Source organism: Sesamum indicum, linkage group LG7 (genome assembly GCF_026168435.1).
Source record: "Sesamum indicum cultivar Baizhima isolate 11 linkage group LG7, ASM2616843v1, whole genome shotgun sequence".
In the NCBI taxonomy this organism is placed as follows: Eukaryota; Viridiplantae; Streptophyta; class Magnoliopsida; order Lamiales; family Pedaliaceae; genus Sesamum; species Sesamum indicum.
The window spans coordinates 10,684,445-10,711,183 of NC_142663.1; the positions used below are offsets into that span (position 1 = coordinate 10,684,445).

At 34.3% G+C, this 26,739-nt stretch overlaps 3 protein-coding genes across 10 annotated transcripts; 1 reads left to right on the forward strand and 2 right to left on the reverse strand.

The window, feature by feature from the left end:
- The first annotated feature begins 1,242 nt into the window (after window positions 1-1,242).
- On the forward strand, window positions 1,243-7,547 carry LOC105179600 (NAC domain-containing protein 53). 6 transcript variants are annotated; one of them, XR_849321.3, is made up of 7 exons: window positions 1,243-1,556; window positions 1,944-2,236; window positions 3,095-3,286; window positions 4,274-4,732; window positions 4,816-4,930; window positions 5,034-5,477; window positions 6,940-7,547. XR_849321.3 is itself a non-coding variant. In XM_011103241.3 (6 exons), exons 1-6 carry the CDS (start codon window positions 1,361-1,363, stop codon window positions 5,420-5,422), a joined length of 1,644 nt encoding a protein of 547 aa, XP_011101543.1. In that variant the 5' UTR covers window positions 1,243-1,360; the 3' UTR covers window positions 5,423-5,664. The 6 variants fall into 6 exon arrangements, 4 of the variants coding, with proteins under 4 accessions (XP_011101543.1, XP_011101544.1, XP_011101546.1 ...); XR_849322.3 differs by lacking the exon at window positions 6,940-7,547 and adding an exon at window positions 6,145-6,386; XM_011103241.3 differs by lacking the exon at window positions 6,940-7,547 and having other exon boundaries at window positions 5,034-5,664.
- On the reverse strand, window positions 6,541-11,797 carry LOC105179602 (lactate/malate dehydrogenase family protein). The gene is made up of 14 exons (XM_011103245.3): window positions 11,527-11,797; window positions 11,247-11,340; window positions 10,490-10,576; window positions 10,020-10,104; window positions 9,603-9,784; window positions 9,398-9,468; window positions 9,221-9,311; window positions 9,051-9,125; window positions 8,851-8,952; window positions 8,648-8,770; window positions 7,745-7,813; window positions 7,580-7,648; window positions 6,984-7,037; window positions 6,541-6,878 (listed from the first exon to the last, which is right to left on the reverse strand). The coding sequence occupies exons 1-14, from the start codon at window positions 11,682-11,684 to the stop codon at window positions 6,825-6,827; spliced, it is 1,314 nt and encodes a 437-aa protein (XP_011101547.1). The 5' UTR covers window positions 11,685-11,797; the 3' UTR covers window positions 6,541-6,824.
- A 4,416-nt stretch (window positions 11,798-16,213) lies between these two features.
- On the reverse strand, window positions 16,214-25,666 carry LOC105179598 (Galactose oxidase/kelch repeat superfamily protein). 3 transcript variants are annotated; one of them, XM_020691363.2, is made up of 14 exons: window positions 25,492-25,666; window positions 23,042-23,142; window positions 22,760-22,837; window positions 22,554-22,673; window positions 22,309-22,375; window positions 22,080-22,141; window positions 21,741-21,880; window positions 21,537-21,663; window positions 19,556-19,670; window positions 18,867-18,955; window positions 18,318-18,401; window positions 17,121-17,441; window positions 16,979-17,038; window positions 16,214-16,798 (listed from the first exon to the last, which is right to left on the reverse strand). In XM_020691363.2, the coding sequence occupies exons 2-14, from the start codon at window positions 23,135-23,137 to the stop codon at window positions 16,634-16,636; spliced, it is 1,524 nt and encodes a 507-aa protein (XP_020547022.2). In that variant the 5' UTR covers window positions 23,138-23,142; window positions 25,492-25,666; the 3' UTR covers window positions 16,214-16,633. The 3 variants fall into 3 exon arrangements, with proteins under 3 accessions (XP_020547022.2, XP_020547023.1, XP_020547024.1); XM_020691364.2 differs by having other exon boundaries at window positions 23,042-23,147; window positions 25,492-25,628; XM_020691365.2 differs by lacking the exon at window positions 25,492-25,666 and having other exon boundaries at window positions 22,760-22,900; window positions 23,042-23,147.
- Window positions 25,667-26,739: the final 1,073 nt, after the last annotated feature.

Genomic DNA, 26,739 nt, shown 5'->3' on the forward strand with positions numbered 1-26,739 from the left:
AACTCCTGTAGTATGGGATCTAGTTATTAGATTTGAGGAACCATAACAGACACATATATGTGGTGGTTTATCACTATAAAATAACAACGTTTTAGATACAGATTTTTTCGTCTCTAAAGTCTATATTTCCGTCGCTAATAATATTAGAGACGAAAAATATCTGTCTCAACTTTCAAATAAACTTGAACAAGATCAGTCTTAAAACCGTCTTTAATTCAATCTCTAAATTTGTGAAACTTTCTAAGATAATACCTCAAATTCAATCTCAAAATCCATCATTTCGTATCCACCTTTATTTCCATCTTTGATTATGTTGATTCCACTCTAAATTCATTTCTCATTTTGTCGCTAAGGGCAATTTTCATAGATCATCAATCCAATGAGCAGTAAGACACATATAATTTAAATTATAAATTAATGTCCACGTATCAGTTGTGTTCTACACACATGACTTTAAAAATTGCACCTACAGGCGACATTTGGAGGCCCACACATGTCCCGAAGAGATCGCTCATCTAGTACCTTACAGTACGAGGAGGACTAGGTGGAGTTCACCATGCATGCTCCCTTATAATAAGTTAAAATATTTTTCCTTATTCCAGAAGCAGACATTGAAATGATTGAGGAACGCATCTTTTTCGCATCTCCCTCGTCTGATGTCCAAATCACGTTTGTCTTGAACTGTTGCTTAGCTCTTGACTTTTATATTAACACTAAAGACATTCAGTCCCATTCGATCATCCATTGTTATGGAAATTGCCTTCGCAATATTCTAAAATTACTTCTCAGCTCGATCGCCCCAATTGGACACTAATTTTGAAATCTTAATCAGGTCCTGAAGCAAGTCTTGAGTCTTAGTTGTTTGGACTAGGTCCCAATCTGTTTAACTTTTTTAAATATTTTTTATATATTATATATATAATATTTATATAAAATATATTTGAACATATATAAAAAATATGTGTAATTTATTATACTTACATATAATGCATTAATTTAATATTTTATAAAGTAAAAGAATTATATGAATAATTTATAAATATTTAAAATTTATCGAGTATCAATATTTAAGTATTTGCTTGATTTTTTTACATAAAAAATTACGGATCCTAGTCATATCGGGTTACAGTGCCCCCGAAACTGCTGGAGGTGTACGCGTGCATTACCGTGACCAATGCCACATCACAGTCTCGTGACCGACTGTGACCGAACAGGCTCCCAATTTTTATAACTATTTGAAGCTTACTTTTCTTCCTCCTCTAAAGTCTTAACAGCAATGGCGATGGCCTTTCTCCAAGTCAATTGAACCCCACCATCAAACCCAATTTGGATCTCAGGAATTCAAAACCTTCATTTGTCTATGGGAATGGAGTCGGAAACGGGCAAGAAGAAGTCATCAGTGTCGTCGAGTGTGCTGGGTCCGGGTTTCCGGTTCCATCCGACGGACGAGGAGTTGGTGCAGTATTATTTGAGGCGAAAAGTCTGCGGGAAAGCTCTTCGGTTGGATGCTATTTCTGAGATCGATGTTTACAAGGCCGAGCCGTGGGATCTTCCCTGTATGTATTCCCATCTCAAACCCCTATTTTGTGGTTTTGAGTGCGTATATGTGTGTGTTTGTATATTCGTGGATTGATTGGCAACATCTGCGTAGGTGACTTCACAGATTGAATTAACATGGAACAGGAAAAAGCAATCAAACTTTCTAGTAATTTCTATTTTTCTTGTAAAGATTGCTGATATTCTATTCTTAGAACTTCCAAGTGTATATGGTTTGTTTATTGATTTGCATTTGACCATATATACATGCTCATCCCTATGTATAATCAATCATATGCATGTATATATGGCTTAACCAAGGATAATTTTTTGCATCACATGTGCAAGTTTTTTTAATTATGCATTTTCTTCTGATATTTACATCCAAATTTGAGATGATTTTTTAGTGTGGTTCACTGTAGACATGTCAAAGCTGAAGACCAGAGATTTGGAGTGGTATTTCTTCAGTGCGCTTGACAAGAAGTATGGTAATGGAGCAAGGACAAACCGGGCGACTGAAAAAGGATATTGGAAGACGACTGGAAAGGATCGGGCTGTGTATCACAAGACACAGATTGTAGGCATGAAAAAAACTCTTGTTTATCATAGCGGACGGGCCCCAAAGGGTCAGAGGACTAACTGGGTCATGCATGAGTACAGGCTTGCTGACTTGGGGTTGGAGGCTTCTGGAATTGCTCAGGTGGGTTGTATTGGTTGCATGATCATGTCTCATGAGTTTTTATAGTACCTTTTGAAGGTGCCTGAAGACATGATTTTAGTTGGGAGCATTAGCATGGATGATCAATGGCCAAGAACCTTAGTGATTACCTAAGGGTAGGTGTGAAGGAACGAAAATAGTATGATTACAGATTACTGATTGTGGGGATTTGTCAATTGAAAATGAACAAGCAAATATTATATCCTAGCTGGAGTTGATATCATGATCTTATTGCCGTCGTACTATATCTCTAATCAACAATACATAAAAAATAATATATTACGCCATTTGTGTCAAATTTATTGCTTTCGTTTCTTTTTGGGCTTGTCCCAAAGTAAGGCCGCTCTTTCCTAACATGGATTTGTTTCCGCAAGAACTACTAGTTCATTAAAGTAATGATGCAATATTATTGATTTTCATCTCTTTTTTAATATGTCAAGTCTCATCTGAAATGCATGTGGAGTCAAAAACATCTGTAAAAGTGAGGAGCTTTGGCCCTCGTTTGATGGAAGCTCAAGCAAGACTCAGATGTTGGTCCGGGTACTGTTTGAGTTGGTTCTCAAAAGAGGTCAACCAGGGAGGGAGATGGAAATGCACATCAAGCCTGCTCCTTGGAACCAGGCCTGTGGGCTTGAAGGCACCCCCCCTTCCTTCAGCTGGCTTCACCCTATCTATTCATCTCTTTTTTCAAATGGATATTTAGGCACCCTTTCTTGTTCATGGATTGAAGTATTATGGTAATTATCATTGTCATCATTAAATAACAAATATCAAAGTACTCATGGCATTCGCATTTGTAATACCAATCTTGACCTAATTGGTAGTACTTTTTTGGAGAAGGATGCCTTCGTGCTCTGCCGAGTCTTTCAAAAGAGTGGTTCAGGGTCAAAGAATGGTGAACAGTACGGCGCACCATTTGTGGAAGAGGATTGGGATGTCGATGGTGAGTTGGAATTAGTTCCTGCAGATGAGGCTAAAGATAAATTTGACTTTGCTGATGATACCTGGTTGGACAGCCGTGATCTTCATCAGGTTTATACTTTTACGAATTCTGTTTTTTCTTAGTGAATTTTTCCAACATGTATTGCCTCTAGCACAAAGCATCTGCATGCAAGTACAGATTCAATCCTTCTGTCTACTCCCCCTTCAACTGCTGAAGAAAAGAAATAACAGTAGAAAAAGGATAGATAAATGCCAAAGCCCCTATGCCTGATTATTATCTTTGGATTTCTTACATGGATCTGAACTTCGACGGGCAAGAATTAAATTTTCATACATCAGGAGTTCTACTATGCATTTGCCTCTGGTAAACTACAAACTTCAGATACGTTTTCTATTTTCAGGATATTGGGTCTTACACAACTGGGGGGAATATTTAATGAAAAATCAACGTAGAATGTTGCATGAAATATATTAGCAATAGATTGTGGTATATAATGCAGTACTTGGAACGTCAGTTATCTGGTATGAATTACATGGTAGAAGGTTATTTTTGGCTATTCTGGACGAGTGGATCCTAGCCTTTTTGTTGGGTAAAATCCTCGTGTTTCCTCAGCCCATCCTCTCCTTACATAAATTTGCAATATAAAATTCTATCCTCTTTTAATGAACTATCAAGCACTTAGTTAATGTGGGTTTCTTATTTTACTTTTCTGGTCATTCTTGTTGAGAATTGAAGTTTTTTGTTGACATATATTAATCAAACTGTTATCCTTTGTCTGACATCCCATCCTCATTTTCCATTTCCCAGTGATCAAGTATGAAATGAAAAAGTTAACTGAGTTAAGGAGACTTGATATTTGGCTTTCACCTAAAAGTCAAAACCTAAGGGTAAAATCATCTCTAATTTGGAATTGCTTTTTGCCAGCTACTTTAAATTGCTTTTGCATTTGAGAATCACGAATTCATATCCAGTAATTTCGTCTCCAATGACGCATATGGAATTTAATATGAGAAGACTGTCTTCTGTTATAGCTGTAACTTCATAATAATATTACGTAATATGCGTCTTTGTGCCAGATTCTTGCATCAGATGTTCCATCAGACAGTGCTCCTCTTCTAGTGAACTTCCAACATGCAGATTGCAGCTACATTGAGGAAACCACAGTCTCTACAAATGATACCCAAAAGCTCTTGGGGTGTAATAATTTGCCTGCTTCATGTGAGACGGACGTTACACCAGACAAGCAGTACATTGGTGAATGCGGCAAATCTAGCCGCTCCCAGAATATGGATTATTTACTTGATGAAGCATTCCTGGATTCTTCTGATAACCTGCAATATGGCGATGGAGGATTCATCGAGACTAATGATCTCTCGAATCCCATTGAAACTGATAGTGCTGCCTTTGATATGCTTGAGGAATACCTTACATTTTTTGATGCCAATGATGGTAACTCATTGGACTTTGCATATGATCCCGCCCTGATGCTTGGGAGTGAGGATCTTGTTCCTGACAAAGCAAAGCTTCCTCATAAGGTAACGTTACACCTTGACTTTCTTTATTTTTCCATTTTCACTTTCAAGTACAGTACTCTAACGTGGTATTTTTTTTGGGGCAGGGACTATGTGAAGGTACCGAGAAAGCTATATTGCCAATGGGAAAACTTATGGATGATATCAACAATGATGCAGCATCAGTGTTTGATGAGAAACAGTCGGAAAATAATCAATCAGGTCCGAAAAAAGTTCATCCTATTTCTGATTACTCTAGTTGTTGCCTAGCGGTGATCTTGCTCTTATATGGTGTGGCAATCTTACTTTTTTATGTATGTTGCAGATTTTCAGTATCAATTTGTCAGGAAGGCGAGTCAAATGTTGGGAAATATCCCTGCTCCGTCTGCATTTGCTGCTGAGTTTCCTTCCAAGGATGCCATTCTTCGTCTCAATTCCTCAACTCAATCTTCCAGTTCAGTGCATGTCACATCAGGCATGATACAAATAAGAAACTTGAATACGGATGGTGCTTTTGCCAAGCATGAAAACTTAAATATTCTCCTATCTTTCGGTCTTTCACGAAGTGATGATGGCTCTTCCAGTTTGGAATCAAGTGTTAGAATACTTCCAGGGAAAGTTGCTTCTTCCATCTCTAAGGGCTGGTTCTACTTCATGTTTTTCTGGGTCCTAATTCTCTCCGTCAGCTTCAAAATTGCGACATACGCCAATTGAAGTCAGGCAGAGTGGACTCTGGTGCCACCCCCTAATACCATAGCATGCGCTAAAGGTACATCTCAACATGCCTGATGTTTTCTGTTTTAACTTAGTTAACTTACAGATAGCAGAAATTTTTTTTGTTATTTCGTACTGGTTTAGTAGTTAGGACAAGGCAAAATTTTGTTTTTGTTTTATAACTATAAGGCTGTCATACATTGCGTCGTTCATCTATTTAAACAATACATTTAGTCCTTCAATTATCATGTGTAAGACATTTAGTGCTTACTTATAGTATCGACAAAAATTTAGTCCCTCAATTAAACGTAGAAAGCATGTAATGTTTTGGGTATGATGCATTTAGCCCTGAACCTGGTGGGCTATTGAGAATTTTTGTTGGAGTAAGTGGTGTGATCTTCATCTCTGCTTTAAACTTAGGAAATATGGGTCAATACACTACACATTTTCTCATCCCCAAACAAGAACGATTTCTGAATTCTCATCATTTTCCCCTTTTTCTCTAGCCCTAATTTTTTCTTTCTGATCAAACGGAAGACCGGATCCTTTTCCTTATTCTTAAATTGAGTCCCAATTTCTCCTTTTAAATCGTACCCGGCTATTGATTGGTACTCAAGCTGAATTTAGATCAGTCCTCTGTCACATTTTTAAATCCAATCGACTTTTGTTGTCAACAAGAATCTTAATGCAGTGATTAATGCCTTTCTAATGACATTGGACAGGAAGAGATTTAGGATTGAATTGAAGAAATAAGAACTTTTGTCGACTATTTCATACAGTTATCCGCAAGTGGTCTTAGGCCTGCCATGGAAGCATTCACATGAGTTGTTTCTTTCCCTCCAAAGCAGCTCATTTTCGGCATTTTCTTTGGTGTTGCAATTTAGTACATAGAACATTAAGTGTGTATTTCTAATGGAGAATAATTTATACCGACAATATTTGAAATTAAATTTAATTACACAAACCTTCTTTACCATTTATAAAATTATAATTTTCATGGTAAGTATACTCCTATTCAGGAATAAAATTTAAAAAACACCCCCTAAGTTAAATTAATTGACGCCCCTCAAGGGGTGTGATTGTAATTTATAGAAATTAAAGATATTTGTATAATAGACTTAATCTCAAAGATGTAATTATCCATTAATTCTAAGAACGTAAAAATGTTTTTCATTCATTCACCTAGAGTTAACAAGTTAATAGACACGATGATGCTAGCATGATCCCCTCGGAATGCATACTACTACCATCACAACATCATAATGTAATATACTTATGAAGCCAGTGACACTTAATGTTACATTACATTATACAAGAAAGACGCATGGATGAAACGAGTTGAAAATTTGTGGCATGGAAGCTCCAATTGCCCCCATTATTGTATACACTGATGGGAGTTGCTTTACATTTCTCCTGGAAGCATTGTATCTCCAGGAAGATCACACACAGCAATACCCTGCATACAAGCACAATTGTTGTCCAAATTAAGACCAATACTAATGAGATTCATGTAGCAGCTATATGATTTCTCGACATCATCATCAAATTTTGAAAACGGTACCTCTCCTGTAAGATGGGCTACACATTTCTTCTCAGCAAGCAGCTCTGCTTCCGTCTGAAAACGGCAACATGTACCCGGAATTATGTAATTAATGCAGTATAAATGATTTTGAAGGATGTGAAAATCCAAGAATAATATTCTTTATGAATGATTGATGATGAAAGATTTTCTATAGGATTTTTTTGATACAGATTGACGCTGTTAGCGGGGACGCTTTGCATTCATATATTAATACTTTGTTTGTTTGATAAAGAACTGCTATTACAATATCCTGTTTTTAAGATTAAGGGATAGTTACACAGACACCCCTTGGAATATAATGAATTACAGTGTTCCAGGGGCCGGAAATGCCTGGCAGGATGACAGTATAGCATGTGTGATCGTTCTACGGTGGGTAGTTAACTATGAAAGATGGGGTAGTTTGTGCAATTTCACTATAATTCAAGGGGTGTTGGTGTTGCTATCCCTGAAATTTTTAACATGACTATTTAAGAGAGTTACTCCAAGAACATGTACAGCTCCATAGTAAAAAGCCAATGAATGTGTATGTGTTGTTTATCAGACATCCGAGAGTGGACAAATCGAAATAGGCATACCTTCTTGATTCGACTCCAAAGGTAGTCATCAAATATCACATCCTTGACAAGTTCATAATCACCGTCCCCCTGCAAATTGTTGGAATCAGATGTCCGAACGTTTGAAATTCATGCAAATCCATGCAGACAGTTGTAGCAAAGCGAGAACTCTATTTCGGTACTTACTTTAGATCTGCATGGCATACTGAAGACAATACCGTCTGCTATACCATAAGGATTTCCAGCAGTGTACACCTAAATTTGGTTGCAAATTCGGAAAAGAAGTACAAGTAACATCACAATTGATGAACGAATGAAACATGCAAAATCCTATTCAATCGACATAACTGTTTATGATACAAGAGAAACAACTCAGATATCCTGTATGACTAATATTGCACGCTCGTAATAACACACAGGAATAATTACATACGCACCCCTAAGGCTTAGTCATATTACTCAAACAACTCATGTATCCTTTATGACTAATATTGCACGCTCGTAATAACACACAGGGATAATTACATACGCACCCCTAAGGCTTAGTCATATTACTGAAAACTCTTTGATTCAGCATTATAGACTTTTTGTTGAAGACTGGATGACAGTAGAATTCTGCAATTTAAAATATGACGGAAAGGGGTGTCAATGATGTTTTTCAAAATTAAAGGTTATTTTTTTTGTAATATGCCAAAACTTCAGATTGTCTAATGTGATTTTCCCTGTCTCATTACAGTCTACAAGAATGCTTGCAATGCAACATTAGGACAAGGATAAACTGCTAACTGATCCAACTTAGAAACAATTTATTTATCTCAAGTAAGGATTCGACGAAAGAAAGAAACGAGGAATTCTCTTTTGAATTGTGACTCTCCCACTTTACTTGTGGCATTTCTTTCATTTACTTCGGAAGTAGCTGCTTCAGCTTCAACCGTCAAATTTACCATGTTCCCTTTCATTTCTCATCAAGGGAGAAGTAAGATAGCTATAGGGGCCATAAATCGTTCATAATTTTGCACTGAAAGCCATAACAATTTTTTGATGAAAGATTAACTCCAAGAAGAAAATATCAAGTTACGATCAACTTACTCCTGACGAAAACCAATCTCCCTCAGGTGTAGGAGTTACAAGAGACCTTATTGCATCGACAATCGAGACTGCAGTTGATGCTGCCGATGACCTTCCCCATTTCTGAATAAGGACGCCGCCTCTCTGAACATCAATTTTGATTGCTCATCAGTAGAGATTAAATATCACTGTTGGCCACGTAATAAACCTTAGTTTTGACTCACCTTCTGGACCTTTTCTGTGAACTCTTCTTCTAACCACTTAGTATCTTTGATAACTTCTTTGACGGGTAAGCCGTTGATTTTAGCATTTAAGAAGTCGGGAACCTGAAAAAGAAATATATGGAGCATTTTTAAAATACAAGACTGAAATTCTGAATTCTAGCTGCAAATTCTGAATTCTGGCTGCAGTCGATTAAAATGACCTGAGTTGTCGAGTGGTTTCCCCAGATGGTCACGTTCGATACTTGGTCGTAAAAGACTCCTGCCTTCAGGGCCAGCTGCATAATGATAGAAACGATAGATGGTTTGATTTTATAGGTTGGAGGAAAAATAGTCAATTTAGACATGGATGGTGTCGATGGAGTTGGCCTACCTGACATTTTGCTCTATTTTCATCTAACCTAGTCAAAGCATGAAAATTTTTTGCGGGAATATCTGGAGCATTTTTCAAACAGATCAATGCACTTCAAAGGAAAGAAAGAAAATTAGTAAGACGTCACAGAGAAACGAAGAACAAAGAAGCAAGCAAAAGAGGTAAGTATCACTTTACTTGGTATTGCAAGGGTTGCCGACGACCATCACTTTCACATTGCGCGACGCGACAGCATTGAGTGCTTTTCCCTGCAACGGTGTTCAAATGTACATACAACTTTATTAACTTGGAATTCTTGTGTTTCCGACGATCATGAAACGTAAATACACCAAAATTACTAATTCTTGACTTTGGCATGAATATTATGAAAAGACAAAGGCACCTGTTCTGCAAATATCTGCCCATTTATGTCAAGTAAGTCAGCCCTCTCCATTCCAGGGCCACGGGGCTTTGCTCCAATCAAGAGCGCCCATTCTGCATCTTGGAACACTTCGTAAGGATCGATGCCGATACTCACTTCCCTCAATAAAGGAAACAGTGAGTCCTCGAGTTCCATTGCAACTCCTGAAATATTTCCGTAAAGGCAAAATTCATATTCAGCTAACAGAAGATCCAACCACCACCATAAGTCAATGCTTATCAAAACTGTTTAAGAATAGTTAAATGTGTGATCTAGTTTCTGAGCTATGAAGGCATACTTGTAAAAAGAGTGAAAAAATTTGCATGGATTGGTTACTATGACAGGCAGAAGTATCAGCTTTCTGGGAGAGACAATCATAGAAACTAGGCAAATCCGTACCTTCAAGTGCTTGGAATGACCGTTCAGATCCCAATAATTTTAATGCAATAGGTTGATCTGGTCCGAAAACTTCGCCAGAAGCAAGCTAATGCAACAGAACAATTACTGCTTAAAACTTTCAATACTTCTTGAATAAAAATATAGTCTTGATTCACAATACATTCATATAAGAGAAAACTGCAGTAATTTGAATGCAGTTATTATCTCTTGCATAATAGTTCCAGACTTTAGGTGATTATTGTGTTACAATCAAATACAAGTAAATTGCTTCAGTTCCATTTTCAAAACGAATATCCAGCAACCAGTTCTCACTGGAAATTAAACCAAGCAGTGAGATAAAACCAGCTTTTAATGGATACCAACTCCAACAGTAAGGCAGTAAATTTAGAATATTAAAACATGCTTTTCTGCATTATCACGATATTCGATTATTAGAATCTAATATTAATTTAGAGGAACAAAATTTTTACTTTGAAGAGAAGATGATTGGATATCATCCCTGCAGCACCTGAGACAGCAATGTTAATCAATTTCTTCCAGGATTTTGTTTCGTCTTCCTGCAATCCAGAAAAGATAGAAAAAAATTCTGAATCGTCACACTTTACATTAGGAAATCGCAACGCAGATTGAAACATGAGCAAGCAGAACGGGCAGTCGGCAAGCCAAACAAAATTCCTACAACTCCAAATTTAAATGCGAGTTTGTTTATCCTTCTCCAAGCTTGCTTCCAAAGAGTTTTAAGTTTAATTATTGCTGCAGGCCCTTAAGATATAAAGGTTGGCAACTTCTGGATATAGTGACAGTAACACAGAAGCAATGACAATGCCGTAGAGCAGATTCTGAATGATAAGACTAATAAAATTTCTTGTTATCATTTTAAATGGAATGATAACAACACTTTCGATACAGACGAATCCATCATTGACAAGTACGTTTGGCGAAGCGCAGTTTGCTTTCTTATATGATCCCAGAAATTAAAGCACAATCTGTTATTAGATGAAACAAGAAAACTGTTATTTTATTTTATCCTTTTTTTTATTATTATTAATTTTTTGTTTAATGCAGCCAAAACCTAAAGGGTGTTCATAGTCTGCCTCACACTCAAAACCAACTATCAACAAGACCACGCCAAAACTAAGAACCTCGCAGGCAAAACTAAGTTCTATAAAACAGTAAAAGATCACATAAAACTTCTGCCAAATGCAACGTATGCACGAAAAAGCTTACAGCTTTGAGATCATAAGTGAGACAGAAGACCCCAAAACAATCGGGTTTCTTCTTGAGTTCCACTGTTTTCGCTGCTACCGGGGCTTGAACTTCACTGCAAAACAGCAACAACAAGAATCTCATCAACTTGAAAATTCAACCAAGAATCTCATCAACTTGAAGTTCAACCAAGAATCTTATCAACTTAAATTTTCAACCAAGAATCTCATCAACTTAAAGTTTCAACCAAGAATTTCATCTTACACGTTTGTATACCCGGATACAGTCAAAGGGGACTTACTTGGAAGTCACAGAGCAGCTGATTCTTGATATCTGGGGTTTCAGGTAAACACGACGGCGGCTGGAAACGCGGGCTGATACGTATGAGAATTGTGATGAATAATGAAGGGCAGTTTTCGTATATGATGAAGAAGAAGGGGTTAACTCTGCCACCGCCATTGAAACTCCGGGCAGCAGAGAGTGTGTTGCAGGCTTGCAGCAGGGGAATTTCAGTATGTGTTGTGTGTGTAAGTTGGGACTTGGGAGGGAGAAAAAGAGTAAGAGAAGTTGTGGATATTTGAACTGGGAGTTATAAGGCCAAGCGAATGACACTTGTCCGCAGAATCTGTGTGTACTGTATCTATCTCATCTCTAAAATCTTCTACTCTTTGGACTTTTCTTGTACTCTTTTGATTCACATACATAAAATGCTCTTCAATTTTAATTTATTTGTCTGAACTTTCATTAATTATATAATAAGAACACTATACTTATTTTATAATTAATTTTATAGTAAATGTATTATATTTAATTAGTAGTTAATTTAGTTCGATCAAATTTGATTTGAACATGAATTTTTAAATTTATACTTATTAAACACAAACTTAATCACGTGCTTTTATAATTATACTTCAAATTAATTTTTAAACTAAAATAAATAAAAATTATACATTGGAGGGAAGGTATTTATAGCAACTCAACACATTTTTTTAAAAAATTGATTTATTTCTTTTATAATTTTTTTGTACTAATTATTTTTTGTATCTTTCCACCTATCAGGATACTTAGATAACTTGTTTAACAAGCACTTCCACATCGGCTTGCAATACAAACGATATAAATGAGGGAACTCCAATTATGAATTGAGTTTTAATAGTGATGAATGCTTATAGCCAAGGTTGATCCCTGTCAATTATATCTTTTCATATGCATTATGATGTGAAGACGTATGAGGATAATTTGATCATTAAAAAAATTATTTTATCTGCAATAAACCAGTAATAAGTCAATCGGAGGTAAATAGACTCTGTTCTGATTCTTTTATTAATATCAATAAATTTGGTAAACTTTTTCACTAATGGAAGGGCTTATTGTTAGATGAAAGCAAACATCAGGGGTGCCAAATGTAATTTCTCAAACATCAGGGGTGCCAAATGTAATTTCTCAAACTACATAGGTTCTATATGTAATTATACCAAACTTTAGAGGAGGGGAGTGTAATTATCCCTAAGAAAAAGCCTCATGTTTAGTTTAAGGAGAATAAGTAGAGGAAAGTAAAATTGAATGTATATGAATCTCTTTTTGGAGTATTTTTGTACAAAATTGGATGAAAAATTAAGAAATATCTAAACATACCCATTTTATTTTTATTATTATATTACCTATAGATATTATTTTACTATAAAAAAGACTCTTTTTATTTGAGATACAGGCATAAAAGAAGATATCTTATTTTTGTTTTTGTTTAATACATATTTTTATTAATAAGTTTTTAGGTTTAATGTTTAAATTTTTAAATAATTTTTAAATTATTTTAATATTAACTTATTTATTTTTTGAAACAAAATGATTAAAATGGTTAATTGGTACAATTACAAAAAAAAAAAAAAAATGTTCTTCCCTTCACTGTCATTCTTTTTGTATCAAACACGTGGAAGTATTTGAGAATTACTATTTTTGTCTATTATACCAACCAAATTAAAGAAAATTATTATTTTTTACCATGCCCCTTTCCTTTTCACGTCCCCTCTTATTTTTATTTTTTTTTCTTTCGTTGAATTAGACGAAGTTACATATTTAAGAGGTTTGAATTTTTATGATTAAAATAGACAAAATTGCATTTTTCCATATAAATATGGAATATATATTGATTAAAAAGTTGAAAATATACAAATTCATCTCTTGGAGATGAGTACTTTGTACTTTTCTTAAAAATAAAAAGATAAAATTTTTTTAAAAAAATTCAAATATTCTTCTAGAAGTATAGTTGCTAGTGAGCTTGATAATGAAATGAGTGTAGATGCAACACTTACCTCAAATTCCATGGACAAAGTAATAGATACCAACCGTATAAAACAAAAATTAGAGTAGTCACTATCACAACAAATTAGCATTTTAATTATTTTATGAAAATTTTAAATACAATACAAGAAACCTTATGAGGCATAATTGCATGCATCCTTGTTAATATACAAAAACAAATAAATGATTTTTATCTTTAATTATTTTAAATTTTTAGATGTGATGATCGTTTAATATGATGGGGAGTCGGAACAAGTAAGAAATTCTGGGTTCGAATCTCTTTGTCACACATTTATAAAAAAATATTTGACGTGCAGGATTTGCACGTGAGGGGACACATTAAGATATTAAATATTAGAGTAAATATTATATTTGGTCCCTTAAGTTTTAATTCAGAATTACGTTAATCCTTCAAGTTCATTTCTTGTTTTTAACATTCTTAATTTTTATCTCAGTTTGGTCCCTCTTGCCATTTTCTGACGAAAATGTGGCTGAATTTTGACTCTTTGGAGAGTAAAATGGCCAATAAGTGATTTTATCACTTTCGTCCCTTAAGTTTATAAAATTGTCAAATTGATCATTTTTAAATAAAAAAAAAATAACTTTTTCTATATTTTTATATGTTGATATATCATAATTATCTTATATGAGTAATGAAAACTTTGAATTCTTGTGAACATAATAATAGATTGTTTAACTTAAAATAAAAAATCTCCTTCTTTTCATTGGTTAAAAAGAAAAAATTATGAAGAAATTTAATAAAACTTATCCAATATACAAATATAGTTAAAAAACCTAAGTCGGTAATTTTTATTTTAAGAGTTGAAGATAAGTTTTGAAAAGTTAAACTATAACAATATTTATTAAATATTTGAGGCGTATATCATACTTTTTAACTAGATTTTTTGATGGATTTCATATACATATAATTCATTTTTTAGAGGTTTTTTAAATACATAGTTTCATTTTATAAAAAAATTTCTGTAATAACTCAAAACGAATTTTATATTCAAAATCCGACCAAATAATCTAGTTAAAAGTACATTCTACCAACTTTTTCTTCAGAACCGTAGCTATTAATATTTAATAAATATTGTTAAGATTTAATTTTATTAGACTTATCTCTAACTCCTAAGATTAAAAAATCGACTTAAATTTTTTTAACTATATTTTCATATTAAATAAGTTTTATAAAATTTATTCATAATTTTGATTTTTTTTGCCAGTTTTGAAAAAGAAAAAGACTAATTGTTATATTAAGTTAAGTAATATATTATTATGTTCACAAGAGATCAAAGTTTTCATTTTCATACAAGATAATTACATCATATTCACATATAAAAATATTAAAAAAATATTTTCTTTTCTAAAAAGGACTAATTTGATAATTTTATAAATTTAAAAAACTAAAGTAATAAAATCAAACTAAAATGGACCATCTTACCCTCCAAAAAGTCGAACTTCTGCTATATTTTCCCCGAAAAATAGTTAGGAGGACCAAACTAAAGTTTAGAAATGCTAAAATCAAAACTAAGATAATTTTAAACAAAAATTTAATGGACCAAATATAGCATTTCTCCTTTACATTATATGTAATCCATGCAACATAACAGTGGAGATATCTGTTTCAACCTCCCGAGTTCAGATTTATTTATAGATAAATTTATTGACTTGTTTGACAGAAACAATTTATTACATTATTTGATATATCAAATACAAAGTTTAAATACGTTACATATTAAAAAACAGCTAGTGTTAAAGTATATGATCGTTCATATCTATAGACTCAATAATACAATTTTTTCATCGTAAAACTTCAATTTTACCACTCGAACTATATTTTTTTAATGACGAGATAAAAGAAGGTATAGGAAAGAGCTTGACATTTAGGAATCTTTGATCGAGTTTTCTACTACCATTTTGCTCTCACTTGTGAGTGGGAGGATCCTGAATTCCATTCTTACATCTACTAGAAATTATATTAAAAGATGTATTTTCTTGTAAATGATATTTAGTACTTTGTGGTGCTACTTGCTACTTGCTCATATTCATTTTTATTTTTTAAAGATAATTACACCTTCTTTTTTCCCAAGTTTGATAAAATTACATACAAAATTTCTGCAGCATAAAAAATTATACCTAATACTTTTAAAGTTTGTTTGGTCCAATAATTATATCCAAGTTTACAGAATTTGCTTATGTCAGAAAAAAATTATATTAAAATTCATATTTATTCTCAATTGACTTATTATAAAGTTGATGCAGATTACAAAATCTTTTATGATAATAAGATTTTCTTGTTCTTGTTTTTTTTTTTTTTCCTCCAAATAGTGATCTACAGTTCACTCTACGTACACTTGGATGGTTGAAGAAATAGGGCTTCCCACCAAGTGAAGACATAAATGATAACGGAAATTTGAGCTCCACAGAAAGTTTAAATCACCTCAACATCTTGAAAAAGTCAATGCTCAAGCATAGAAGAGTTGCAGTTGTCCTCCGTTTTTTGTCTTCTACGACTGTGAATTTCTTTCTTTCACATGGTAAGAACAATCCACCTCGTGAATGAATAAAATGCAAGTATAGAATATTTCACAAATGGATAGATTGGGCAATCTTCCCCATACATGAGGTTTTCAAGCCAAATCACCTAAGAATTGCAGGATGTTCAATTATTCAGAAACACTTGCTCCACCAAACACAAAATGTCTACATTAGGTTTTCAAGCAGTGCTAAAGAAGTCATACAATCTTCTTCGTCGACACATGTAAGTGTCTTTAAGTTGGCAGCATTACATAACTAAATCAATAAGGAATAAATCTGAATATTCAGTATCGGCTATGATCACATGAAAAAGCAAAACATTTACTCTGAAAATGTAATTCAAGAAAATAAAACATGAATTGGATGAAGTAAACAAAAAGTGATAAGAGAATTCTTTTTGTATCTAGCTTTCTAAGTCATTAAATGGCACAAGAGCAGAAAGCACTTCAAAACTCACTCTAGCATGTATATTGACTGAAGTAATGACAGCTCCAGGTATATTCAGATGGATGAAGGACAAAGTGGTGGCCACTGACCTTAGCAAGTTCATGGTCGGGGCAATATGCTTATCCAGCAACCCACTTCCAAATGCCACCAGACCTCTGGCTCTGGACTGTTGCAGCAAGCTCCATATCACGTTCAAATGCAGATTTTTCTGCCCTAAGGGCTTGAACTTTTTCTTCTAATGATGGCAATGATTCAAGCATCTTCTGTAGCTCGCCTATTTGTGCCTGATAATGCCATAGTATATAGATGGATATCAAATATTGGTTCAGATAAAGAGATACATAATTTAATCATGCTTCTGCAACTTCTGGACTAAAAAATCAGGGTTATTCTGACATTCAAAAAAGATTTCAGGAAAATCCAAATGACCAGAAAAAATGGAAGTGGCGGCTAGAAAGTACGACCTCCAGTTTGGCGCATCTCGATCGCTCAGCAACAAGTTGTCCTTGCACTGAATGTAATTCCTGCAATCAATTCACGAAGATGATAAGATTTGTAACAACTGCTATTGGAAAAATGAAACAATTTGTTCCGGCAAAACTAGACCTTGGACAATTCATTATAATTTCCATTTGTCTCTTCAATCTTGGTCTTTAGAGCAGAGATCTCGTTTGTAACCTCAATAAGTGATAATTCCAAAGCCTTCTTTTCTTCCTTGATTGAATTAATTTCAACTGAATGATCCTGCTGAGAGTTATCCACTTGGATCACCTTAGGATTTGAATCTTCTTTTTCAGGGAAATCCAAACTTTCAGCTTTTGCCAAGGCATATGCAGCAGTGACAGAAGCTGCGGCAGCAGCAGCTGCTGGTGACTGCAATATCTTAGGATGTAAAGAATCCCTTGGTTTGACCCGCATAACAAAGACCTGAGAAGAAAAAATACAGGGAGCATATTGGAGCTAAGTAAACATTAGGACAAGAAAGTGAAATGAAAAATAATAGAAGTGCAGACATAATGGATTTGATATGATGCAAAATTACTCCTCATTATTAACAAATATTAAATAGCATTGTTATTCTCCATGGAGTTAATATTGGATAAGGTTTTAACTTTTCGTATAAAATTTTGGATCCTATACCTTTTTCTGGAAATTCCAAATAACTGAGAGAACAAATTTTCTCCTTCACCTTTGACATCTATAAAATTCTAAATCACTTCTGAAATTAATATGTTCATTCCAAAGAGACTTTGAAACAGCCAGAACTGAAGTTCAAGATGGGGATACTATTCAACTCTGCAGCTTCTCAGTTTTTTTGATAGATAAATATAGCACGAACAAGAATTAGCAAGAATACTCGATATCATAATTTGAACTAGTTAGTTATGAAGATATGCCAAATGGAAAGGTCTGAATTACCCTCACTTCACTAATGAAAATTTGTATCAGTAAAAAGTAGGATGATAAGCTAGCGTTCAGAACAGAAAAGTTTCACCCAGAATTTACTATATCTACAAGTTAAAAGTTGTATGAGCATGCAATTTTTTTAATATGGAAATCTCATGCTAGATACATTCCACCTTCCACATAAATAGAATAGCCTCATTCATATACCATAAATCTGCAAAATTACTAGTACAACATAACCATCTCTGCAACTACCTAGTAAGATCTACTACATCTACAAAACCCTATTTGTAAGACGAACCAAACAGACATCTGCCAATCTGTTAAGCATATGCACCCGCTATAATCCTTTCTGAAATGAAGATAGATAAACTTGTAAAGTAATGTAAAGCATACCTCATTGTAGTATTTTCCATTGTACCCACCAAATGTAACCAAAAAATTCTCACCACCAAGTGATGCAGATGAGATGCTGATTCCCTGTTTACAGCTTCATATTAGACTTTTATGCAGAAATGAAGTTAAAGAAATCTGTAGGTGATACAGAAAATAGAGCACAACGTAACACGTTAAGATATGCAGAATGCTTTTGGTTTACATAAATTGCTGGAAGAACCACTCTTATGTATTTAATCATAAGAATGAAATGTGAATACAACTCCTTTTTCTGGAGAAAGCCCTTCCACGGTCAAAGTCAAGTTGTATGCGGAAACTGAGTCAGATCTGAAAGCAATGAGTCAATCATCTTCCATGTCTTTGAGGAAAGGAAATGCAACTTGATGTTTTTCCTAGTTGCACACCTTTCAAGACAAATACTGACAGTTGGATACTAATTGTCAATTATACAAATGCCCCAGCTTTTATTCAACATATATTAACACCTTCTGAGTATCGATCCCCAGCACAGAAACTCAATATTAGAGGACTGGGAAGGTAGTGTAGTACCTCACTAGCTAGTGGATCTCTTCCTTTTACACTTGTGACCACAGATACAACAAGCTTGGACAAATTTATAACAAGAGTCTCCAATGCACCTGCAAACAGAAACGGACTTTCATCTCAACCCAGCATAGAAATCTAGTTATGAACGGAGTGCCACGGCGCATGGCACAAATGGAGCAAGCCCGGGCATGACGATGAAATGGCGCGCTATATGCCGCCAGGTGAAAGCCCAACCCTTTTAAGGCTAGGCTAAAAAAAATTGAGTGAAGCCCAATTTATTTGAAGATGGGCTTCAACTAGTCCTGAATGAGGCTTTTAACATTTTTTTTTAAAAGAGATAAACAAACAAATCAGGAAAAGGAAAACCAGAAAGGATGAGAAAACCCTTAACTAATTGTTTTACATATTTCTTTTATGGTATAATGGTTAATATAATTTTTAGTGTTTATATTAATTTTTTGGACATTATTGATGTTAAAAGATATATAGTTCAGTTTTGCAAATATGAGCCGTGCTTTAGAAAGGCACAAAACACATACCGCGCCATGCACTATGGCTTCTGGGCACCTTTAGGCCATGCACCTTTAACAACTATGATAGTTTATTTTTTATCTTTTAAAAAAAGCATAAGCTAATGTGAGAAATAAATAAAATATCACACAAGAACTGGACTCCATCCATATCTCACTTACCGCTTTTATTATCTCCACCACCCACTATAAACCAGTTTCCTTTAACTGCAACACCAGCATGACCTGCTCTGGGAGTCACCAGATCACCCTGCACTTGTGGCTGAGACCATTCCATCTGAACAATAATAAAACAATCATAATCACCAGCTTCTATGAATTAAGGCCGTGTTTATTTTATCAACAAGTCACAGTAGATCTCCATGATAGACTATTCTGCCAAATTAACCCCTAAAACATACCGCCGTCCCACAGACGTCAATGCCCTAAATTTAAACAGCAATTAAGTGAATGGAAAATAATGTATATTAAGAATAATTACAACGTTCTCCCATGAGATTCGATTTAATTGCAAATATATCTCCCATGTCAAAAGAAATTACAGTTAGTACGCTTGATATTTGTTGTGTGACAAATAGATCCAGCCACTAATACTATTGATGGAATTTTAAAATCAACATGAAAAAGAATGAGAATCCAATTTTATAATTGATTTGATACCACCATTGAAGATGTCTTAAATGCAGATAAAAACCTCTAAAGTTTCCAAAATTTCATATACATCCCCCAACATTTCTTGTCAACTTATATATAACTCCAGCAGTAGTTGGTTACATCTTGGCATCTCATATTGGTAAATAAGAAATTTAAACCCCTTGGTTAGCCTAAATTTGCAGAACTTACCAGTGAATTGTGACCATTTCTACAGATATCCCTATGACACTAATCCATTTTGTGTTAACTTTCAATTGCCATAAAATTTAATATTTCCAACTTGTCGTAAAATTTTAAAACTATTTTATGTTATATTAATAACTGCATTTTATGTTATTTCAATTAAATTTAGCACTTAGAAGATTAATTGCACAAAATCTCTTACATTTTATTTTCAATCACTTCTATATTTTACTTTTAAAAATTAATGAGCACCAATATATTGTTGTTAATAATCATACAAACAATCAATCAACAACTTATGTCCATGAACCTTACTCTGATATGTTAACTTGAATTTTTTTAGATTTACAGCAAGCATGATGTATGCGAGTAAGAATAGAAGAGAAAAGATAGCCATCCAAATTTATATTCAGATCTAAGTACAGATTTTAGACTTGAATGTGATTGGTGATTTAACTTGGTTTAAATTCAAAAGTGCTTTTAGTTGCCTATGAATTTTATTATTTCTTAGGACAAACTTTAAACTATATGGAGTCTAACCACGAAAAGGGAAGATCTAAAGGACGGTAATATATAAATTGACAGACGTTAGGAGATCTCCCTGTAATTTGAAAAAACCACATGGGAGGGTTTCTTTTTTAAAAAGAGGCAAAAATGCCATTTTATTTAAAAACGTTGGGTTTTTTTAACAGTATCAAGTGTCTAAGAGGTGGATGCAATTCCCAAACCTAAAGCATTCAATCTATATTTAGTCAAACCTCAAGAGATGTCATTGTTAATAAGTTTCCTATAATTCTCCCGTTAATGAGAAAGAGAAATAGCATGAAGGTCCAATAAGAATATGCATCCAATAAAGAGAACTTATAAGCCGATCTTATAACGAGGAATTAACAGTTTTTTACATTGAAGTAGGCGCATGATGATAATGCAAATGATGTGAAATTAAACAATACAGAAACAAACTCCAGAAAAGCAGAGGATGTAGCAATCTGGCTAAAATGTAATTTAGTTTCTTCTCATACAAAAGCAAGGATATATGAGATTCTTGGGGTAAAAGTGTTAAAGTGTTAGTTATGGGGAACAGATTATAAAAAATGAACCAAGAGTGCGGCTGTTTTGCTATTACCTAGAGGTTCACCTTGTGTATGGATTTCTGTTCACTCAGATCATTCTTCTTCAAATATGTACGAGAAACATAGAATAAGCCTATCAAAACTTCACTGTAGCATTGATAATGCCCCTTCTGAAGTCCGAATATTAACATGCTTAAAGCACTATATCAATTAATACAAGAGAAGCAGCTTACTGTTTCCAGATCCAGCACATGGAGGTCATTGAAAAAGACAGAATGAGAGCATCCACCAAAGACAAAAAGATACCGCTCAGCATGTAGTGTGGCCACATGATCAAATCTGGGGGTTGGAGGTGTCTGTCTGCCAAAGGTAACAAAAATAAGAGCTTCTTCCATGAATGTGGATGTAGTGTTCAGTGGTGTGAGTAGATAACCTACGTAGTCTCAACAGCACTCCATGTCATTGTTTCCAAATCAAGAACGTTAACATCATTTAGTAATCGTCTATTCCAGTCTTCTCCACCAAACATGATAAGTTTAGAGCCAAACAGTGTAACAGATTGCCCACTGCGAGCCACCTAATGAAATACCATAACAACACCTAATAATTACATTGTTAAATCAAAAATAAGCATCCATGTCATGGGGACTACATGAACCTGCTGCATTCATGACCCGTCAAATTGCCAACAAGGATATAGTTCAATAAACAGCACAGAATGGGTAAGAAGGAAATAGAATTTTTAATGAGAAGTCAAAAGATTTCGAGTTTATTACCGGAACGTTTCCAAAGGTCTCAACAACACCGCAATTGTGCGATTCAAGATCAATGAACCAAACTACAGCACGCATCAAAAAGTTCAGAGTTAAAAGTTTATAATAATAATCTATTTCGATCTTTGGCACCCAAAAAAGTTAAACAAAGACTAAAATCATTTTACGCAGGATCGGAATGGACCAGATCGGAGACTTCTACACCCCTACCCTGGATTCAGTAGAAAGATACCTGTTACCCTGTCAGCAGTATTCTTCGAGAGGCCAGCAAGAAGAAGAAGTCTCGTTTGCCACTTGATCTGGACATGAAAATTTAGGTTTACGCCAATCAAAAGTAGATAATGATAATATATTGATATCATCTCTGAACAAACTAGGGTCAGTTTGCAGTATAAAACTGAAACATAAAGAATGAATGCTGCAATAGGAATACTAATACACAAATCCGAGGAATTCAAATATGCAATTCTATCATACCATACTATGACCAGAAGTTGCTGGAAAACCTTCGAGTGGGATAGCATCCTTACTTTTCAGGTCATTGGTTTCCATGTTCAATTTTATGGTTGACCACGTCAAACTTTTCAGATCAAAAACCTTAAAGCATTGCAAGAAAATAATAAAACCCCTGAAATTGGAAAAGAAAACTTCCACAAGTAACATTAAAGAACAATTAGCAATACCTGAAAGTCAGATAGGTATCTACCATTGCGACTACCACCGGTAATGTATAACTTCTCTTCGAATACAGTTGCAGCATGCTGGGGGCTCAAAAATATTGCAAATTGTCAATTCAAAATGAGCAACTGATACCATTTTTTGTCCTAAAAGGGGGAAAAGAAATGAAAAGAAAACATATGAACTCAGCATGCTTAAGTTGCTGATGAAAACAAAAGACAAGAAACAATTCCGGAAATGGATAAGGACATAAACTTATAGAATTTAAATCCTTAGCTGAATACCACCTTGTACCGAGCACCAGGGCGCTGACCAGATACGGGGAGTGCTTCCCACTGATCATAGCTTAAGTCCAAATGCCAATTTTGACTGTCTGTTCCCATCAGAGCTATTCTGCCATGCACTAGATTTTATCAGCTCACAGAAAGAACAAGCATCACTAGCAGGGTACAATAGGGCACACAATATGTCGAATTAAAGCCAACAGATCAGTAATTAAAATATACCATTAATGCCAAATATTCAATTATTTCTATCAGGAATAAATGTACATTGCGAAAAAATACATCAATACAGACAATTAAGACTTCTATTTTCATCCTTATTACTGAGGAATGAAGATACAAGTTTGTCAAATCCTTTATAACTAAATGGGAAGCAAGAAACTGCTTACATTTAAAAAAGGAAAGATTGAAAATAAACAAATATTAATAAAATGGTTGGACATGGCAGGTTTTAAGCTATTATAAACGAGAGGTATCATCGATATTTGTGCCCATGTTAATATCTATAAGAGAGGTAAGAGAGGGATTCAATTGAAAGAACAATTACATTTGACCAAATCCTCTCCAAGTGTTTTACCTACCTCACATCCAAGTTGTGATGTATCACGTCATCCTAGGTATGGGTCCGATGGACTCTGATCAACACCTATGCTTGGAACTTGGGCTAGAAGTTTTCTTTGTCATCCTAGTGTTTTTTAAGTTGTCACTATTGATAGCGCATAATACTTATAGACTAAAAACCTAGTGACAACAAAAATCATCACTAATGTCTTCTAACAACATTCTTTTCCCTATACTCTAATCACTATTTTGTTACCATTGAACTTTTAAAAATTATAATTATAACAGACAAAGTTTCTTCTCACTATTTATAAAATTAAAATAATGAAAGTTTCATCCCCACATATATATCATCACTATAATCCTTCTCTCTCTCTCTTTTTTTTTTTTTTTCTTTTTTTGGAAGACATGGAAAAGCGGGGTAACAAATTGGGAGAAGGCAGATGTATGGGTAGCATAAAAGAGAGAGAGAACCACTGTGTCCGGGAGTGAGGGATATGAATTGAAGAGGAAGGAGGAAAGGTTGCGTGTTGACAAGTTGGATTGCCAAGGGGAAAGACAGAGAGGGGGTGAAAAGAGAAGAGAGGTAGTGAAGGAGAGATAGAAGAGATGGTTCGCAGAAAAAGGCGAGAAAATGCAATGGGGAGATGAGAGAGGAGTTGGCAGTACCGGGGAGGAAAATAGGATAATGCTCAATAAGCTTGTGAGAGGAAGGAAGTATGAGATACAAGTAGAAGGGGCAAAGAGATGAGATGGAGCACAAGAAAGGAGAACAAAGAAGAAAGAAGAGAAAGGAGAGAGAAGAGGGAGCCCCAGGAAGAAACAAAGGGAGAGAGGAGGAAATGGCTGTGGGAGGAAAAGGAGGGAGTAGAGTTGTTATGGAGTTCAATTTGGCCATTTTTCAAATTGTACCCAATAAGAAAAATTATGATTTGGTCTACTCTTAAGAGCTCAATTTTAAAATCCAAACACTTTATACATAAAAATAATCAGGGGCTCCCAGTAACATTATTCATTCAAGATATTATATGTATTTAAGATAATAAATTTTAATTATGTTTATATTACAAAGACACTCCATCACGTATCAGCATTACAAATAGAACTCTTCAGAAATATATAACATTACCAAAACACCTATGGGAATATGATCATTTAATCAATTGATAATCAAAATTATTATTTCAATCAAATTCAAGAGCAAAATGGTCAATTAATAACTTATATATAATTTTTTTAACAGAACACAAGATGGGAGATTTTTGTGCTAATTATGAAAGATGGAGAGGAAAGTTGGTAATTTGATTTAATTCATCCTAAATAAACTTTATTTTGAATGAGTTTTTTGTCTATGAATTTCCCAGCAAATTCCCCATACTTGATTTAAGGATTCTTTAATTCAGACAAACGCAAACCTCTTTCCATCACACTGTTATAGCACAACCCACAATTCTCTACACTGTCATGATTTATTCTTCTTACTTACCCCACCTCACCATAGTAGATGTAAATATCACATACTCAACCTGCATCACTAATTCCAGTCCAGACAAGCTCCCTCCAACTCACCCAAATCACATCCAAATGAATTTAAACTCGCCATGTGGTTTCCGCACTCAAAACCTCACTTAACTAGGAACTGGGTTTCAGCTAAACCATTCTAGAAAAAATCTTCCAACCTCAATCAAGCAAAGTAGCGACATCCTCATGATCTATTCTCTTACTTCATCTCCAGAATAAAAAATGCACAACTCATCAAATCATCACCGTCAACAGAATCAAAGAAGACTAAATCGGAAAAAACAACAACCACATGATACAGCTACCAAAACAACAGAACAAATTGATCAGCAACCACCAAAATAGAAAATTCAAAAGCGCGGAGCTCTTACAGGACACTAGAGGAAATCCGATCGAAGCAATGGCACGAGACCGGACGGTGAAGGACGCCCGATCTCTTGTGGGAGAAAACGTAGCAGATCCGTGCACCGACAGAAGAGGCCGATCTCTTGTGGGTTCGTTTGCTATCTTGCTTGACGGATGAGGGGGGGGGGGGTTTAACGGCACTACAGTGAACTGCAAAACTTGAATATAGTCAGAGGGGTACAATGGTCTTTGTAGCATTTTACCTTGGAGGTATCAACTATCAAAGCATTCCCAATTCTCAGTACAAAATGAAAATGACAAGATCATTATGGGTTTGAATTTCATCCAATGTTTATCTTTCTTGATTGCAAGTTGTTATATATAAACATTTGTAAATTCATTTTTTTATTTTGTTAGTTACAATATTATACGTTTGTTATAAGTATTAAAATGCACAAAATCGTACCTTTAGTTTTAGTTATAAAAGTGATAATTTAAAATATTATTTTATAAAATCGCTAATAAAAACCGCACCAAGAACATCCCTAGAATATAGCGTAACATCACATACATGTTGATGGGACTTAAACTGAAAACATTATAGTCACATGGGCTCAATTTCACGAATTGGGCTAAGCCTTATTAACAAAAAAAAAAATTACTTTAAAAATAATAAAATCATATTTAATATTGATGGGACTCGAACTAACAATCTTACAGCCACAAAGCCTCAATTTCACTAATTAACAAAAGAATCTGCTTTAAATATAATAAATCATAAATAATAGATAGATACTAAAGATGTTGATATTACATTTGCTGGCCCTAATGATACCTCTATTTTTTTTATTTTTTAACTCTCTTGCTCCCGCCCTCCTATGTTAAGGGCATGATATTAGCTAAAATTGAAATTTTAAAATTTAAGGAAAATAAAAGAGATAAATCCAGTTTAAGTACGTTATTAAATTAATTTTGATATTAATTGTTCTAACTGTATCAATATTAATACCTTATATTTTTGGAATTGATTATTTTTCATTCGTGTGAAAAACTAATGGTTGAACTCTTTTGTGGGTTAGAAAGGCCATAAACAACTTAAGAATAACTCATTTAAACAAATTCATTCTTGTTAGCGATATGAAAAGTTATTTCTTCAAAATACATAAACTTGAAACAATTAAATGTTTAAACCTCCGCTGTAGTTTTACTACAACTAAATATTTTATCAATTGATGGATTTAAGTATTGGGAATTTAAAATCTATAGTTAAAATA

Coding starts and splice junctions, on each gene's coding strand:
- LOC105179600 (XM_011103241.3), top strand. CDS start 1,361: ATGGGAATGGAGTCGGAAACGGGCAAGAAGAAGTCATCAGTGTCGTCG. Junction 1,557..1,943: donor CGAGCCGTGGGATCTTCCCT/GTATGTATTCCC, acceptor ATGATTTTTTAG/TGTGGTTCACTGTAGACATG. Junction 4,733..4,815: donor AAGCAAAGCTTCCTCATAAG/GTAACGTTACAC, acceptor TTTTTGGGGCAG/GGACTATGTGAAGGTACCGA.
- LOC105179602 (XM_011103245.3), bottom strand. CDS start 11,684: ATGGCGGTGGCAGAGTTAACCCCTTCTTCTTCATCATATACGAAAACT. Junction 8,953..9,050: donor GAAACCACTCGACAACTCAG/GTCATTTTAATC, acceptor TTTCTTTTTCAG/GTTCCCGACTTCTTAAATGC. Junction 7,038..7,579: donor TTTGGAGTCGAATCAAGAAG/GTATGCCTATTT, acceptor TGCCGTTTTCAG/ACGGAAGCAGAGCTGCTTGC.
- LOC105179598 (XM_020691363.2), bottom strand. CDS start 23,137: ATGGGAACAGACAGTCAAAATTGGCATTTGGACTTAAGCTATGATCAG. Junction 22,142..22,308: donor TACTGCTGACAGGGTAACAG/GTATCTTTCTAC, acceptor TGCGTGCTGTAG/TTTGGTTCATTGATCTTGAA. Junction 19,671..21,536: donor ATGTGCTGGATCTGGAAACA/GTAAGCTGCTTC, acceptor ATTATTGTTCAG/ATGGAATGGTCTCAGCCACA.